The sequence below is a fragment of the Symphalangus syndactylus genome, chromosome 5 (genome assembly GCF_028878055.3).
Source record: "Symphalangus syndactylus isolate Jambi chromosome 5, NHGRI_mSymSyn1-v2.1_pri, whole genome shotgun sequence".
Classification (NCBI taxonomy): domain Eukaryota; kingdom Metazoa; phylum Chordata; class Mammalia; order Primates; family Hylobatidae; genus Symphalangus; species Symphalangus syndactylus.
In genome coordinates this window covers 122757579-122775890 of record NC_072427.2, presented here as the reverse complement: position 1 = coordinate 122775890, position 18312 = coordinate 122757579, and the positions used below count along the sequence as shown (strand labels likewise).

The 18312-nt window shown below is 37.6% G+C and overlaps 1 protein-coding gene across 9 annotated transcripts in view; it reads right to left on the bottom strand.

Annotated features, from left to right (window-relative positions):
* ATP8B4 (ATPase phospholipid transporting 8B4 (putative)) overlaps window positions 1–18312 on the bottom strand; it is a 319170-nt gene that overhangs the window by 133072 nt on the left and 167786 nt on the right. For 8 of the 9 annotated variants that reach the window (XM_055279071.2, XM_055279077.2, XM_063639448.1 and 5 more), the window contains 3 exons: window positions 11323–11481; window positions 5120–5208; window positions 2408–2604 (listed from right to left, as the gene is read on the bottom strand). In XM_055279071.2, coding sequence (XP_055135046.2) covers window positions 2408–2604; window positions 5120–5208; window positions 11323–11481 — 445 coding nt within the window. The remainder of the gene's footprint in view (window positions 1–2407; window positions 2605–5119; window positions 5209–11322; window positions 11482–18312) is intronic. The other variant, XM_055279072.2, reaches the window with a different exon arrangement.

Below are 18312 nucleotides of genomic sequence, written 5' to 3'. Positions count from 1 at the left end.
AGAAGCTTTGGCAGAAGGTCTTCATCATTCCAGACAGAAATACCTGGGAGTTCTCTTTTTCTATGTCTCAATCTTTAGGACCAAGTAACCTGAAATTCCTTGGAATGCTTTTTCCCTCGAGTTAAGATCAGAATCACTGTACTTATTTGGTGAGAGAAAAGCTCTCATTTATCTTCATCAGCATGCCTAACTACAAGGACAGAACTCTAGACTCTTTTTTTTTTCTTTTGATTTCTTCACTGAGTAATAAATCATACATAGCTTGGGGATAGAGGAAAACACTGTCCCAACTCTCAGAAGACTTCTGCCCCTCGTTAGCTCATGATCCTGAGCAAATCCTCTCATCCCATTTTGAAAGCAGTTCAGCAAATCCTACTTCATAAGATTGTTGGGCAACATAAATGCGATAAAGTATGTGGAAGTGTAAAATATAAAAGGCTAAAAAAAGAGAAAAGCATTCATAGAGTTTTAAGGTATCATATTTTATGGTATATTATAGAACATCAGTAATTTTGAAAATTATAAGAAAGAATGCATAAGAAAGTAGTTTTTAAGTGATAAAGTGTTATGCTGATAGCAAATATATATTTATAATGTTATCTAAGGGTAAGGTGGTATTATTTAGAGGATAAAGTAACTCAGAAATTAATTCTTTTAATCCCCTTATTTTATGGGGAAGTACATATTTGACAACCAAACTAAGGCACAGAGAAGCCAAGCACTTTCTCCAAGGTCACACAGCTATTAGTGGCAGTACCAAGGCCAGAGACTGGGTTTGAACAATGATAAATACGTTTTCTGTCTAATGTACCATGGCACATTAGAAGTATAAGGAATGATAACCTGAGAATCTACCTTTGGTCTCTTAAAAAAAATCAATCTTTCAAATCATTAAATGAAAATGCCAATGTACTTCAAAGAAAGAATGTGTACAGAATATACTTCCTTCATGAGGACATATGAAACTGCACATGTGCAGATGGAAAGCCACCATGCACATTTATTATTCATTTAGGACATAAAGGAATGCTATAAAAGCTGACTGTAGCTCTTCCGGCAAAGAGCAGGATTTACTACAGACTTTATAATTGGATACAAGCACGAGAGGTCCTCAGAATCAAAGATGAGCCAGTAGGATACAGTTTAAATAGAGCCCTCTCTGACCACAGCTCCAGAGGGCCCAAAGCAATCTGTGGTATTGTGGCCACATGCCACTACTTCAAGTCAATTTCCCACAACTTGGCATTTCAGTTTCCTGACCACTATCCAAAACAAGGGTGGATTTTGTGCATTAAACTTCCCTTGCTTCATCATAACTAGGTTTTTGAAGAGAGATAAAAAGAGGTTCATAAAAATAAGTGGGGATTTAGAGCTGATGATTTTGTGTATTGTTAAAGTACTGATGATGAGAACTGTCAAACAACCAAGTCCCATCTTAGCTCCAATGTTTTGGCAACAGCCTGGCTCAGTCTTGTTAGGATTAGGATCAAAAATGTCCCAGGTACAGATTCTAGGGCCAATTTCTAAGCTTTATCAAATACACACACACACACACACAAACACACACACATACATGCATACACATGTATATAAAGAGGTGTGTGTGTGTGTGTGTGTGTACGTGTTCTGTTTGTGTGGGTAGAGACAGAGAGGCAAAAAGAGAGACCACCTTAGCTCTAATTTATGGGACCAAATCTAATCCTGACAGATCAAATTGTAGTAGAAGTTATAAATCATACTTCTTATCTTACAATGGACTAGCACCACCTACTATATTTTAACTCCTTTATGTACATACTTGTAGTTACTAATAATAGGAAAAGCTAATATTCATTAAGCTTTTATAATGTGTCAGGAATTCTTAGAGCTTTATAGGCATGTATTCACTCCTCATACAATCCTATGAGGTAGAACTATTATTTTCTTCATTTTTAAAATGAGGGAACTGAGGCACTAGAAGACGAAGTTGCTTGCCCAAGTTTATGGAGCTAGTAAGTGGTAGAATAGGACCTGAATCCATGTATCTATAGAGCCAGTCTAGTGGCAAAGAGGCACCCTCTCCATAGATCTCCCAATGTTCTTCCTTTTCTTAAGCAAAATTAACCCAATTCTAATTGATCAGGTTACGTGAGATTATATTGTAGTCCATGTCTTACAAAGAAAAACATTTCTAAGACACCAAATCAAATCAAGAAGAAAATTAACCGCATTTATTGTAATTTGAAAACATAAAAGTTAAACAGATTAAACAGCTAAGCTGTCCCATTTGTAACAGATGTTGCAGATCATAAGCAGTTAAGAGCAAGGCATCTATTGCGCTACTGAAATTTTAAAACAAACAAAAATGATTATTAGAAACAAAGGTTTTGATGAAATTATTTCATTAAAATATAAACTCTCATCTTACCTCACATATAAGGAAATGGGTACAACTGTATTGAGAATAATAATATATGACCAGAATGTTAAGAATCCGGAGAACACAGAGCTCTTCTCATCTTCATTCCAAAAGAGGAAAGTTCTGAATTGGTCTCCAGTTTGACTCTCCCAGATTGAATTTCCTATTGCAAGAATAATTCCCAAGCATATCAGAAACCCAAAAATCTGAAATAAGATAGAAGTCTGGTTAAGGTTAACTTGAACCCAAAATTAGTCATATCAACATGATCTAATTATGCGTCTAACTCCAAGAAACAGTCATTTGAAAAGCAAGTATGCAAACCTCTTCTTACCATTAATCATATGAATAAAAGTTCACATTTTTATGTCAGGAACTCAGCTAAATATTTGACATACATTTTCTCACTGAATTTGCCCATTGACTCTCTAAGATGGGAACAGTCATTATCCTCACTTTACAGTTTCAAAACAAAGTAAAATGGAAGCACAATAAAGACTATGTAACTTGTCTATGTTCACATAGTTAACAACTTCACATCCTCAATTTGTGGTAAGTACATATATTTAGGTGGCTTAATTAAAGGAGACCATATGCACTGATTTGCCCTGGATGGCCCCAGTTTACAGCTATTGTGGATGTAATAGTAATAATGTTGTACTTCACCTTCAAAGGTGTCCTGTTTGGATGATAAGTTATATGGCCACCCAAGGCATAAATGTAAAAGAAAATATCACTGATAAAGAACAATTTCATACTAATCAAGTCTCTTGGCTATAGATCTGGCTGTACAATCGTTACTTGAGGTCAACAAGAAATATAAGGATAATTAAAATACTTCATGACATATACACTTTAACTTTTAGGATAAAAATGTGGGAAGCAACTTGAAAACCATTAGCAGACTCTTATGTGGTTATTAGTAGAAGTATTAGAAAAACACATATTTGTAGGTATAACAACTAGAGAGACAACAAGGTCAATCCACAGTGAGTCTAAAACCCTTCCTGGGAAAGGAAAGGTCACAAACTCAGTGAACATGGTTAAGACCTGAATTGAACAAGATGTTGTGGAGACTTTGTTCAGCTGAGTGTCACACTATGTTGGGAGCCGAGACCAGCCAATGTTGAGGGAGGAGTAGGGCTAGAGAACAGAAATGGATTTTCCTCTATTTCCTTTTTCTTCCAAGAAAGAATATTCAGAAATTCTAGAGCTGCTTTCTTCTTTATTCCATAATATGGGCATGTAAGAATAGGTGTATAAGAAGAAAAGATTGGGAAAAGCCTGATTTAAAGTATACTAGAAAACCATGTATGAGAACAAAGTAGGACTGTGAATCCCCAAAAATTCTATGACTTTGGTACCTATATTATAGTATCCTCTTTAATGGCTGAGACTACAAATTAATTAAACATAATGACTTTAGAGCACTAAAATTTAATGTAAAATACATTAAATGCCATAATTTAAGAATTGATTTGGCTTATAACTCCCCAATGGATCATCCTATTTTCTAGTATGAAAGATTGGGTCAGTTTGCTCTGTGGCGGGCAGACACACCCTGCATGCCCTGAAGTGGAGTCAGGGCTATTTAAATGAGAAATTCCTGAGGGCCAGAGGGGTGACAGGCCCTTATGGGCATGTCTTCTTGGCCTCATAGGCTCTGTATGAAGGTGACTGGTACTGCTGGAGAAAACCGCAGGTCTGCAGGTGACACTGAAAGTGAAACAGAGCCTGGCCAATATTTTGTGCACAGCAAGTGCTAATTTCCTTCTTTCCTTATTCAGAGTCCAACTATTACATATCAGGTAAGCAAATACATATTGAGCTCAGATTCTTTATGATTGTGAGCCTGTGATAGGGTGCATGGGAAAACATGGTTTGAAGTCACAGTCTTTATATTTTAAAGTGGCTGTCTTCGAACTTTACCCCTATATAAGCAGACAAAGCAGTATTACACAAAGACTAGATATCATATCAATAGTATGAGGTAGCACAGGATTAACCGACAAAAGGATGGAATGTAACGAATATCTGAATGTTTTTGGTAAACAGGTAGTAGAGAAGATCATTTCGAAAGAATCAGAAGTAAAAAAAAAAATTCGTAAGAAAAAGATAATCATGAGCTAAGGAGGTTAGAAGGCTCTGTGAAGGAGAAGAACTGTGAGGTGGGGCTCAAAGGATTTATAACCAGAACCACCTACATAATTTGCAGGGTTCAGTGCAAAATGAAAATGTGGGACCTTCTGTTCTAAAAGTATTAAGAATTTCTAGATGGCAACAGAAGTTCAATAAACCAAACATAAGGCCCTCTGAGTGTGGGGCCCTGTGTGGTTACACAGATCACACACCCATGAAGCCAGCCCTGCCCACCATAAGCTATGTATAGAGGATCTGAAAAAAAGTAAGACAACAAAAACACCAAACTGCCTTAAAAACTATGTTTAGTTTTCCAAAAACAAATCCCTGGGATATGGGGAATTTGCAAGACCATGAATACCTCCATAAACACTAACCTGCCTCTCATGATAAATTATACCACTGGCTGAGAAATTAGCATAATCTAGAAAATAGAAGGCAGGGTAACTGAGCCTCAAATGCAAAATCCCCAAAAACAAACTCCACAAGGAGAATGCAGGCTTCTTAAAGAATTCCCAGCAAGATACAGTAAATATATTAAGATAACAATGACTAGTGATACTGCCTAGTTTTGTAACTTACCCATAGTACTAGAGTATTCATCGATCTATCAATGCTTGTCCTTTTAAACTTTGTCTTACCACTATTCTGCATTAGTTTAGTGTCAGGACCTGCAAAAACAAAAAAAAGTAAATAACTTTGAAATGATATGATTATGTATTCTTATTCTTATTATTGCTTATATCAAATGTCTCTGAAAGAAAAAAATATATTTTTCACAATAATTTAACTTTTATTAAGAGCAAGGGCCATTAAGTTGTATATGATTCTCAACAATTATTAACAATAATCCTGGAAACTGCAAGAGATGTGATCTTCTTAGACCAGGATAAATACAGTCAGAACTTGTAGTTGAAAGGTTTAAGTAAAGCTATTTTTTCAAAGTCTATGCACGAATATGCTTCTAGTTTGACATAGTTAAAGATAACAAAGTCACCAAAAGTGAGGAATAATTTGGAAATATTAAAAATTATGCAGCAACAAACACAATTCAGAACACTAAGGTAAAAAATGGAAAAATAAATCAAATTCTAGATCATTTCCCAAAAAGATCTGAGGTCCCTTTGAAGGAGAAACTAGAATAGCCCCCCAAAATACATCAGCAAGTAATTTAAACCTTTATTGTGTATTGTATATTGAATGTATAAAATACGTAATTTTTATAAAGACAAGAACTGTCTTAAATGTTGTGTTAGATTTATTTCAGGTAATTACATTATCTCATGATAAGTACCTTGTTCCAGGAATTCTAAGAATATAATCAACTGCTTTAGAAGTGGGTTATTAGATGATGAACAAATAAGAATATTGAAAAATATTGTTAAAGAAATTCCTTGTGGACAGAGAAAATGCTAAATAGAAGCAATTAAGTTTTAATTAAAGCTAGTTTCTCTAGTGTTTCCTCTCCACATAGTCTTCTCATGATTTTCAATCCATAGAGCCATTTAATATAGGAGAAAAGGGGAAATTAAAGGAAGGAGAAAAGGGAGGCACACCCAAAATTATATACCACTCCAGAAGTCAGGGAAGGACAGGCACATCCTTAAAAGACTTTCCTTTATGTAAATGAAAAACAGAAGCAATAATTGAGGTTTCATAATAATTCATTAAGTTGGAAATTGTACCCCAGTGTCCTATTCCTAGCTACTGCTGTGTATAGGCGACCACCCACATTTTCTCAGAATCATTTATTAAAATCATATGAACATTGAGGGTGGGAAATATTTATTTTATGGCAAAGATCACAAAGGCCAAACAGTCTGCAGCCATAGCACCCTGAACATACTTGATCTCATCTGACCTCAGAAGCTAAGCTAAGTAGGTCAGGCCTGGTTAGTACTTGAATGAGAGACTGCTGGGGGTACTTGGTGCTGCAGGCTTTAAAAAAAAAAAAACACACACACATAAAGTTTGTGGTTGCTAAAAACAAACACGGAAAGACCAGTTAGGTGCTGAAAATGTACATTTCATTAGGCACACAAATGCACACAGACTAATGAGGAATCCTTTTTATGGATTGTTAAGCACCTATGTAAATATAACCACAAATGTTTATATGCATATCTCTTCTTCTCATTGTCAAAGATCCTGAAAGAATTTTCTACACTCAACAGCCTCTGTTTTCTTATCTCCCACTCACTACTCAGCCTAGTCTCTGGGCCAATCCCAATACCAAAACAGATCTGGTGTTATCATCAATATCCTCCATAACTTCTTGACTATTCAGCAACCTTTGACACTGTTGACTATTCCATCTTTTTGAAACACACTCTTCCTTTAGCTTCTGTGTTATAATGTTCTCCTGCTTTCCTTCCTACCTCTTTGGTAGCTCCTTTCCTGTGTTCCATGATACTCACTCTCCCTTCCCTTTACCCAGCTACTGAAGACTGAGAATCCTTAAGTCTCAGGCATAGGTCACCTTATCTTCTTACTCAATCTACCTTCCCTGGGCAATCTCACCTAAGATCGTAGTTTTAAGACCAATAGTTTTAAAAATATAGACAAGATGTGTATCCCCAGCTCATGCTGTTTCCCTGAGCTCTAAATCTATATATTTAAACCTACGTATTTTGTTGCCTGTATATTTCCACCTGGATTCTTCTAAGGCCTCTCAAGTGGCCCTTGTCCAATCTAGCTTACAATCTTCCTATCTCAGTGAGTATCATCACCATCCATCCAGTTGCGAAAGTTGGAAGAAACCTCAGCCATAGTTGATAACTTTATCATCCTCACCTTCAAGCCTAGTCATCAAAGCTTGTCAATTCAACTTTCTAAACTTTCTAAAAACCTTCTGAATTTATCTACTTCCCTCTCCTTTCCTAATCTGAGGGACTATCACCTCTCAACTGTAAAAACCTAGAAACTTTGTCTCCCTGCATCTATTCTGCCCCCAAAACTAACCAATATTTTTCCTCCTCCCCAGCCCCAGGACCTGCTGTCTATTTACAAACATTACAAACAGTGTTGGCAAGATTAAGCCTTTCACAATTAAACCCAACCTGTTTGAAAACTTACAATGGTGTCCCAAAGCTCTTAGGATAAAGACCAAAATTCTGGATACTGACCACAAGGCCCCTGCATGATCTAGCCCCTATCCATGTCTCCAGTCCCATATCCATCCCTATCCTCTGTGCTATCCATACCCCGTACTGGCCTTCTTTTTTGACCTCACTTTCCTTACTCCTGCCACAGGGCCTTGGCCACTGATATGATTTTGGCTTGAGATTAATGCCTCTTTCTCTCTCCTACCATACCGAAAATTATATGAGTGAAGGTACTGCATTTGTTTTTGTTCACATATTTATTTAATCCCCAATGAGTAAGCAGCATAATGCCCAGCATAGACATTTAATAAATAATTTGTAAGTAAATTAATTTTTAAGTAAATTAATTTTTTGAACATCTACATTTCACCTATTATCTCAGCTAATGCTTACAACAAACTAACAAATTAGGTACTATTATCCTCAGTTCACTAATAATGAAACTGAGTTTAAAGAATTGAACTTGCCTGAGATTTCTCATCTAGTAAGTGTCAGAGCGAGAATTCGAACCTCGAAATAAGTAATTCTAAAGTTCTTGGTCTTTACTATTTTCTAAAACTATATGAAATAGTCAACCAATATTTAAGACTGTGTCTCATTCAGGATCCTAAAAGGAAACAGATGACACACTGAACGAAGATAATTGGAGGAAGGTTTATTTATAAAGGAACTCTTTACAAAAAGCATAGGTGGGATTATAGGGGAAACAAAAGGTTAGTGCATTAACCAAGGGCATGTAGCAATCAAGCTGTTTCTCCACCTGAGCCACAAGGGATGAAGGGAAGGAATGGCTACTGGACCCTAAGGGAAAGAGGTGATAGGAATTTGCAGCCCTTAGAGTAAGAGTGGCCTTCTGTTGATAGATCTGGCCAGCCTGAAGTTACCACACAAGAATGCAGCCTGGAGGAGTAAATACCTTGATCATAATCTCCTTTCTCCTTTTGATCTCTTCCTAGGGATCCCCGAGACAAAGCCCAACCAGAAGCAAAAGGACAAGGTAACCTATTAGTATAAACCACACAAGTAAGCCTCCTAGGGCAGAAAGAAGGGTAGAAAAAGGTGAGAGGAAATCTGGAGAGGCAAACAGAAGACATCTAGGACAAAAATGCAGTGTGCACTCAAGATGGTACAGACTTCTAGAGACTGTTTAAATGAATATAATTCCTGCCCTCAGAAACAAGATTTTCTCCTCTCTTGAGCATAAAGAAGGCATTACCAGGGAGGTGTAGCCTAGCTGTTAATATATATTAGACCTTCATAAATTACAGGTTTGTAAAGCAAACCATATCTGTGTCATCTGGATTCCTTGCACAATTCCTAGTGGTAGGTATAACTAGAGTAATAACACAGAAAGAATACTTAATAATTCATTCTGGATTTTTTTTTTTTTTTTTTTTTTGAGACGGAGTCTCGCTCTGTTGCCCAGGCTGGAGTGCAGTGGCGCGATCTTGGCTCACTGCAAGCTCCACCTCCTGGGTTCACGCCATTCTCCTTCCTCAGCCTCCCGAGTAGCTGGGACTACAGGCGCCCACCAACACACCCGGCTAATTTTTTGTATTTTTAGTAGAGACGGGGTTTCACCATGTTAGCCAGGATGGTCTCGATCTCCTGACCTCGTGATCCACCCGCCTAAGCCTCCTAAAGTGCTGGGATTACAGGTGTGAGCCACCGTGCCCGGCAGATATTTTTCATTAGACCTAGGTGTTCACCTGGAACTAGTTCCCTAACTAAATGTCTTCAGACTTAGAGGTTTGTGACATCCATTTGTTCATCTCTAACATGGACGAAGCCAACCACTAATTCTTCTGTTTGCCAGAATTCTAATTAAGCTTTCTACTAATATTTGTGACCAGACTAAAGTCAGTGCAGGCATGCTCTGCTTTACAAATATCCACTTGATAAGGTACCCTGCAAGTGAACACCGTGGCCAAATCACAAAAGAAAGGGACGTTCCTCTCTCCCTGCTGCCTGCTGCCAAGGTCCAGAGAGCAGTAAGTTTTTCCAACTCTCAGCTTAGAAAGCAGGCTGGGTGCTCTGAATTAAATTTGAAAGAAGGGAGAAGCAGAAAACGAAGGAAAATAGCATTTGTCAAGCATCCTTTTCCGTATGCATTATGTCATTGAGCCTTTAAAATACACTCTAATGTACTCATTATTATCCCCATGTTACAGCAGAAAAAAACTAAAGCTTAGGAAGTTTAAGTAACCAAAGCTTACAGTCCTACAGCTGGTAAAATAATAATAATAATAACAATAAATAAAAAAATTATAAATCCAAACTCAGGTCTGCCCAATCCGAATTCTGTGAACTTTCTGTTACGCTTCCTTGGAAGGAGACCTATTCAACTTACCAACCAACTTCCTTGTTTTTTCAGAACATTTTCCCATAAAGAAAGCTTACAAAGAAGAACTTGGCCTCTCAGTGGTTCACAACAGCTGCCCTACCATGAAACCTTATAGCTGAACTAGAGTCCTGAATTAGCCATTCCAAACAAGATCACAGAAATGCAAAGTTTGGGGCTATATCCCATCTATAGGATGAAGCACCTCCATCTCTGTGATGACAAGAAGCAAATCAGGAGGGTATTTCCCATCAGAAGACCACGAAATTTCCCCATCATTAAGTAGGAAGATAAAGGAATGTTCATAGATAAGCCTAGCTCTCTTTTTCTCTGTGTAACGAAATATATGATCATATGTTTATTTCCCTGTCTAAAATATAAAAGTGCATATACTGGCTCATTTCTAGGGATTTCCCAAGTCTTTATAATGGCAATGCCCCAAGCAGCAAGAGTACTGCTAACACTAACAGCTGACAGTATTTAGAGGAACTGGGAGAACGTTTCTAGGTTTGGAACACTTTTAAGGCTTTAATGAACACTTTGTTGTTGTTGAGGAAGGTCAGTTAAGAAAAAAATTCCAATTTTGATTGCACATAGTCAAGAGGCCCAAAACACATCTTAATTTGCTGTCACAATAAACAGGACTTTTAAAATCAAGGGCTGCCAATTGAAGCCATGAGTACAATTTGAGTGGCTTTATGAAATGATGCTACTGTAAGCTTTCTTAGCAAGAGAGGGCCACCTTGGGCCTACAGAAATAAAGCAGAGAAAAGAAATTTGGTGGGCAAGAAGAGTAAGAGGCACCCCCTCCCACTCCACCCACCTCCATCATGCACAGTCTTTCCAGAACCCACTCTCCTATTTACAAACAGTGGAAAAAGCTATGGAGTATAAACAGAAATGATTACAGGATCAAGAAGCCTTTTCCAAAAGGTCTGCTTGACCTTTGCAAACTACAAAATTAACTGCACAGCCAGGGGCTTTCTTTCATACTCTTACCCACTTTAAAGGCAGATTCATACATAAAATGACAAAGGTGATTAAGATGGGGTTAATAAAGAAAAATTAAGCAGTAGGTATCTAGCACCCATTGTCTAGTTAAAGCTCCAGCAACCTTAAGAATAAGATGTCAGTAGTTCCTCATACAGCAGGGCCACCTGGACTATTTTCAGAGCAATGGTGTTTTCTCCCAGTGTCCTACAATCTGAAGTCAACTCCAGAGCACTACTTTGCATGGAATGAAAGCACCGCGCTCATCAGAACGTAGAGAATCATAGACTGTGCTGGTGTATGTTGAAGGAAAGGTTCCCACAGAGCTGGCCCTGGGTCACATGCTGTACCTGCAAAAATAACCATTCCAAAACACCAGCTGGTATTTCTCAGGATGCAGCCTCTCAGGATTATCTTCTCATTGTTGAGGGAGTGCTTGCTGTCTTTCCAAGAAAGGATTCCCATGAATTTATCTAACTTGTTGTTAGGCACCTCACAGACAACAATCCCTGGAAAATAAAAAAACAAAACAAACCTCTTTACGACTCACCCAAAATTCTCTTCAGAAGCCCACAGCACTGTTTTACCACTGTTTCCCTCTCCTTTAGACAGCATGGGGTTACATATTAAGAATTGTGCTAGAAAAAAATAAGCTGGGAGGTAGAAAAATGGAAAGCCATCAACTATTTTGAAACACAGTTTTCTGTACCGTCCAAATAAAAATAGAAAAATAACAACAGAAACCTTAACAGCCATGGGATATTTTTTCCTTAAAAAAGAAAAAAAAAAAGCATATCTTTACTTCCGGTTTATAACAAATAATTTTTGAAAAGATAAAGCAGTGACTGTCCTAAAAGTTTCTCTTATTCCATCTCTTTTAGCTAAATGTTAACTTTTACACAGTTTAAAATAGCATACTTCCAGTCTCACAACAAAAGTTAACCATCTTTCTAAGCTCATAATCAGGATTTCTGAGGTCCTACTGTATTCCACCAGAAAGAAACCTGGGCCTTGTTTGCCACATGTGTCTGAGAATGCATGTGATTCCTTTCAGCTGTTCTATGCTTCTTATCTTGATTAGATTCAGAGTTCCAGGGACTCTCAAAGGCACCATATAACTTGCCCCTAACTGGCCAGAAGATGTTTCTACTTTCTTTAATTCCAAACCAAGGGCATGCCCACTCCAAATCAAAGAATCAATTCGTTCCATTATTTCAATATGAAAATATATATTCAGGATGGGGGTTCTCTAGATAGAAAAAGAAACCACAAATAATCTTTCACGGACCCTGTCACAAAACATAACTATTAGATTAATATACATATCCACTGCAAACAGGTGAGGTTACATTTTTATATATAATGAGTACAAAGACATGAAAGAACAGAATGGAGGGAGAGAGGGACAGAGGGAGGAAGGAAAAAAGAGAAGGGAGATATGAAAAAGGAAGCTGTGAGTAGATCCAATCAGGGTTTGAGCCAGAGTCAGGGGTGAGATTAGTACCTACAAAGTTCTCTCTCTCAAAAACAAACAAACAAAAATACATTTACATTTAATCAGAATTCAAAAGGGCAAGTTGGAACATAAAACATAGCATTTGGAAAATAAAAAGGGGACTGTATCTTTAGCACTGATTAAAGAGAAGGGGGACCACGTAAGCCTAGAGAAACTCTATATTACACTGACTCCATCCACTCTCCAAGCTGCCTTCTGAACTTAAAAGAGGCTTCTTAGGGGGGGTCCCCTTTCTCCCTGTGATGCTCCCTTTTACACTACTAAACAGAGGTAACAGCAACCAGTTGCCACATGGCCACATCACTCCTGACCAACCAGATCACTAACAGACCTTGCATTAAAAAAGCAAAAGCAAATAAAACTGTGAAAGGAATGAGGGACTCATGGCCTCAGGGCTGCTTTTCCAACCTCCACCTGTCTTTCCCCAGTATAACAAAACTACTGCCTGAAGCCTCCCCACTTAGGCACTCACTGGCAGTTTCCCAGACATCCCTATTTCCCACTGCTAAATAGAGACTGCTGGCAGGAGGATTTGGATAAGACAAACAACCTTGCCAAGGGAAGGGGCTGAATTCTGGTTAGCTCCATGATAGCCTATCACTGATAGTAAAAAGTAAATTAAAACTGATTTAAACTGGCTCAAGTTGTTTCGACAACTATGTTGCAGATAAGGAGACATTTTCTAAATCCCTGAATTCAGTATCTTTTTTTCTTGACCAATAATTTTCACTCTGAATTGTAAAATCTTGAATTGGCTATCACCAGCAAAATCTACATAAAATAACAGGTTGACAGCAATGCTTAAAGTTTATTCCAGATTCTTGACCCAAGACTCAATTTCTCAGGCTTCAAACTTAGCCACTTTAAAAAAAAAAAAAAAAAATGTGCTTTGGGCAAAAACAACATGATATGCAATCCCTGCCAATAGGAATATAAAAAACAGGTTCATTTGATCATTTCTATTGTCATAAGCAAAGACTGACATGGAGGCAAATACAGCCTTAAACATGTTGGCTTGCCCCTCCCTGGCCTCACACCAAGGGTGTGGTTCTAGACAGGAACATGCAGTAAGGCCAAGGAGTACTGCCTGGGTTCTTGGAGGCTAAGCCCCAATTCAGCCTTTCTCAAAGAGTGTGGTCTCGGTGATGTAAATTCTAAATACAGGCCCCAGTCAAAACAAAATGGTGGGAACAAAGCCAAACTACATTTGTTTTTATCATCAGAAGTGCTTGGCTTCCCCTTTTTAAGCTCTATTAGCATAAAACACACACTTCCCAATTTCTTTTGTACCACTTTCCAAAAGGGATGAACAGATTCCTTTGAAGGGAGCACTGTATTCACCTCTGTATTCCCATAACCTAGTATACTATCTACATAATAGGATCTTTGTCAAAGAGATGTATAGAAAAAATTTCAGATGATTTCCAGAGAGGTTAAGAGATGAGATGGATATCAGAGCAGATCTAAGAAAAATGGAAAAAGTGGGTATATTTCCATGATAGTAATGAAGGACTAGAAAATCAAATAACCCAGGCACAACCAGCAGGGCTTAGTTTGGCCTAAATCTAATGGGAGTCGAGTAGATCTGAGGGTACTGAAAAAAGGTGAGAGCATTAAAGTGCATTAGAAGCAATCAAAATGAGAGCCTAGCCATGAAGCATAACAAGGCTGAGGGGAAAGCTCTCTTAGGACCCTTCTTCCTTTTGCTAGTTGAATCAGAGAAGAGAAAGAGGCAGTAACTGATCAGTTTGACAATCGATGAGGAAACAGTTTAGGAAAAAATCGCATCATTTCTCACACAGTCATTTATTGAATACATGTTTGGAGCACAAAGTCATCTTTTATGGGCAATAATAAAGCAGGAAGAAAATCATGTCAATAATGAAGGGTAAATACAATCAAACTAGCTGGTCATATCTGTTTGCCCCTCTGAAGAGAAGACATGAAAGCAGATTGCAATCTATCCATTTGACAATCACACAGAAACGCTCTAGACCCGTACTGAAAAAAATCTACAGGATCTCATTCTGGACCTTCTTCATTCTAGATTTAGTCAGCTGGATTGTTGGTTAATTACCAACTTGACAGACTTCTCGAGCTAAGTATTTACCTCAAAGTGAAAGTTGTAGTTTATCATAAAAATGGAACTCAGTGCCCAATATTCTATGATTTTCCAGAGAAGCTGGCTTCATCTCTTCATGTACATTATTAATAGAAATAGTTCTTGATTATCTGTACTGCAACTCTTCCATAAGACAAATCATCCAGCAAATAAAACATCAATATTGCTGTTCAAGAATTTCTCTAGCCAAGAGTTTTTTTTAGCGTTTTAGAGATTGCCCACTACTGTTTGCCCTGATGATTGTGACAAATATTTATTTATTTTCTTAGAAAGAAGAGTGTCACCTTCCTATTTTCTAAAGCTTCTTTACTCTTCAACCGTCAAGGCTCACCCATCCATCATTACCACCATAATAGCATGTCGGCACCAGCAGTAAAGAGGGAAATTATTCTTCATGCCTTTACATGGAATCTATGCCTCATGCGTCAGCTGTGCTGTTGGGTTGTGCTCCTGTCCAGGTGAATAGGAAAGCTATCTGGTAAGCAAAAAAACTCACAAGATGCTAACCAAGCTATTTTATTTTTTTAACCAAAAAGAGATGCTTATTTTTCCATGTTTTAATTACACACATGCTATTCTTTAGAAAGAACCACAAAATATACAAGGATTCCTGAATAAAGAGTCAACCTTTCCCCGGTTCAGAATTCAGCATTAACAGTCATACAAAATATGTAAACTTGTCAGGAGTTGCAGAAAACAGATCTCAGTTCAGTCAGTAACAATATGCAAAAGATTCTTAAACACATTTCAACAATTTACATCCGGGGCTTTCCCCAAGGAATAAGAATGTCCAGTTTACATAATAATAATTGACAAGTATTTCAGTTACTTGTTTATAAAAGCTTTTCAATTCCCATAAGACTTTTAACATGAAAATCAAGGCCCAATCTCTTTTTATATTATATTTGATCTATATTAGATCAAGTTATGTATCATTTCTTACAAAATTCAAGAGACCATAAATCATTTTTTCTGATGTTTGAAATGTATAAAAATATTTTCATGAGAACTTTTCAAATAAATGGATTTACCTGCCAAAATTCAACTCTCTTGTGTGCACTGGTCTCTACTTTTGGCCAAGTCTTCTATAAACTCTTGTCAGGGATCCTGACATTCAAAAGCACTGAGAACATTGCTACGTTTTAAAAATATGATGACCTCATCCTTGTGCTGGATGGACTTGATCTCTGGTAATTAATTTTGTACCTTTGGGTTTAGAATATTTTAAAATTTCATTTATTTGCCTAATCAAAAGCTAAGCTCTTGTGCTAATTTTCCCTAACCCTCCAATGCTGTCTTTCTACTTTGGTTTACAGCCTGGGGTTTTGTGTCCTTTTGTGTCCTTTGTAAAATAGGCTTTACCAGAAGTCCAGGGTTCATAGTCTGGCTTCTCCACTTAACAGCCATATGACACTGGGAAGGTTAATCAATTTACCTGGGTCTCTTTATCCATAAATTGAGCTAACAGTAATCTCTTCCTTCAAGAGCTGTAAGAGTTTAACAAGATAATGTGTGCAATTACTCAGCATGGTGCCTGGTACATAGTGAGTTTTTGCTCACATATCAACATCATGTTTAGGGCCTGAGAACTTTAGGACCTTTACCTTATCAAAGGCTTCTTTAGGGATGAGCCCTTGTTCAAGTCTGTCTTCTCCACTGGGAAATAAGCTCTATAAAAGTAAGGCCTGAGCCTGACTTATTAACCACTGTATCCCAGTCTTAACAAATCCCTTGGCCTTGTGTTAAATATACATTTGCTGAATGAATAATGGGTGACGGCATGTATGGATGAAAGAAATAAGTCCACCAGAAAGACATTATCTTTGAATATAGATGCAAAAGTGAGGAGGCAGAGAGACTTACCAGAGACATCCTGAGGTTTCAACCCATCTCAGTTCTGACCCTATGTGTCCGAAACCTGGAGTCCCCAGTGGGAACTTCTCTTGGGATAGGAGTGGGAAATTCAGGTCTTTAGATACTTGGAAGCTGTGCTTTTATGATTCAAGGACAGAAAATTGTAATTTGGTGCTAGAGAAAGTATTTTGGCAAGTCTCAGAAGAAAAAGCACACGGTAACCAGAAGCAAAAATAATGCCATACCCAGATTTGCCCAGAAGTCACAAATTAAAACATACACTTAGCACAGATAGAAGATGGTAAACAGTGTGCCTCACATATCTTCTCGTCGATTATACCTTGCCAAAGCTAGCCAGGGCATTGCCAAACATATACAACGTTGATATCCTATTTTAATTTAAACTAAAGGATGCAATATCTGGTTTTGATTCCCATGAGTCAAGAAAGTCTTTTTCCAGTCACCAGAGGAAAACCTGAACTCTATTGATATTTCATTAGGACAAAGGTGAATAAAGACACAACAAAGGGAGTAGAAAAAGAACAAGGAGCAAAGGATCAAAAGAACCTTGATAATATATGGAGAGATCATTTATAATTCTACATACTTTGTTTTGCATCTTGTACTTAGGAGGTACTTAATAAACAGACTTAAACTAATTAATATGGAGAGAGTGATGAAAACAAAGATAAAGAATGACAGAAAAGTGACACTGCAGGTGGAGAAAATAGCTAACATAAAAAGTGAAGGAGGAAGATGAGATGAGAACAGTAAGCAAGAATACAGGAAGGAAAGAAAGGAAAGAGAAGAATGGTGAAATGGAGTAGTTAGAAAACCATGTGCTGATAGTGGAGTGTGTGTGTGTGTGTGTGTGTGTGTGTGTGTGTGTGTGTGTCAGAGATATTAAAATTGAAATGTGTAAATTAGGGCTTGGAAACAAGTGATGGAGAAAATAACTGAAGTCCAAGGAAAACAAGAGCAATCATGCGAAGGATTTAGGGTTTATTAACTGTCCTAACTTTTTCAAAGACTTCCATGCCGCACCTTGCATCATCCTCTTGGTCTTTACATTTGGCTGCTAACTGGGGGGAATCTAATTTGTATATTGTTTCTAATTTATTTTTCCTTAATTCATCTATTCATTCTTCTGATGCTTTCTTAGAAACAGGAAATTATGTTTTTATTTATTAGAATAAACCCATAAAACGCCCTGTTGCCTTGAACTCTAAGGTAGATTGAAATGCAGCCCAAGATTTTAAAATGAAAAAGTAAACTTAACAGAAACCTGGATTTTAGCCCAGAAGTGTACCAGCCTCATGAATCTGGCATTACATGTTTTCTGAAAAGCTGACCACAGCTTAAGTATATATAATCATAAAAAAGAGAGGTCTGTGTTGCCTTTATTTGTAAAAACAATTATTCATTGGGGACTTGGTGAGTTGCCCATTCTGTATGAAGCAAATTCAAGTCATATCTAGTAAGTAATAATTATTACCACACCTTAAAAGTAAATTTTGTGAAGTATTTTTAAATGGCTATTTTTATATATAAGCAAGTCCTTTAACTTCTCAAGACCTGTTACCTCATCTGTAAAATCTTAGGGGAGGAAAGTGTTTTCAGCCTGAGCAACACCACTTGTATTGGTTTAAATTTGGAGCTACTGTGTTCCATTTTCTTACTTCAGAAAGGATCTGAAGTAAAGACATTTTAAAACTACCATGCCAGCTGATCCCTCTCCCAGACACCTGCCTTCCAGGAGTAGAGGATCCAGCACTCCTTCTTGGTCCTACAAGGCCACTTCAGGAAGCTTAAGCTTCCTCCTCACCCCTTCGTTTCACACTCACTTCC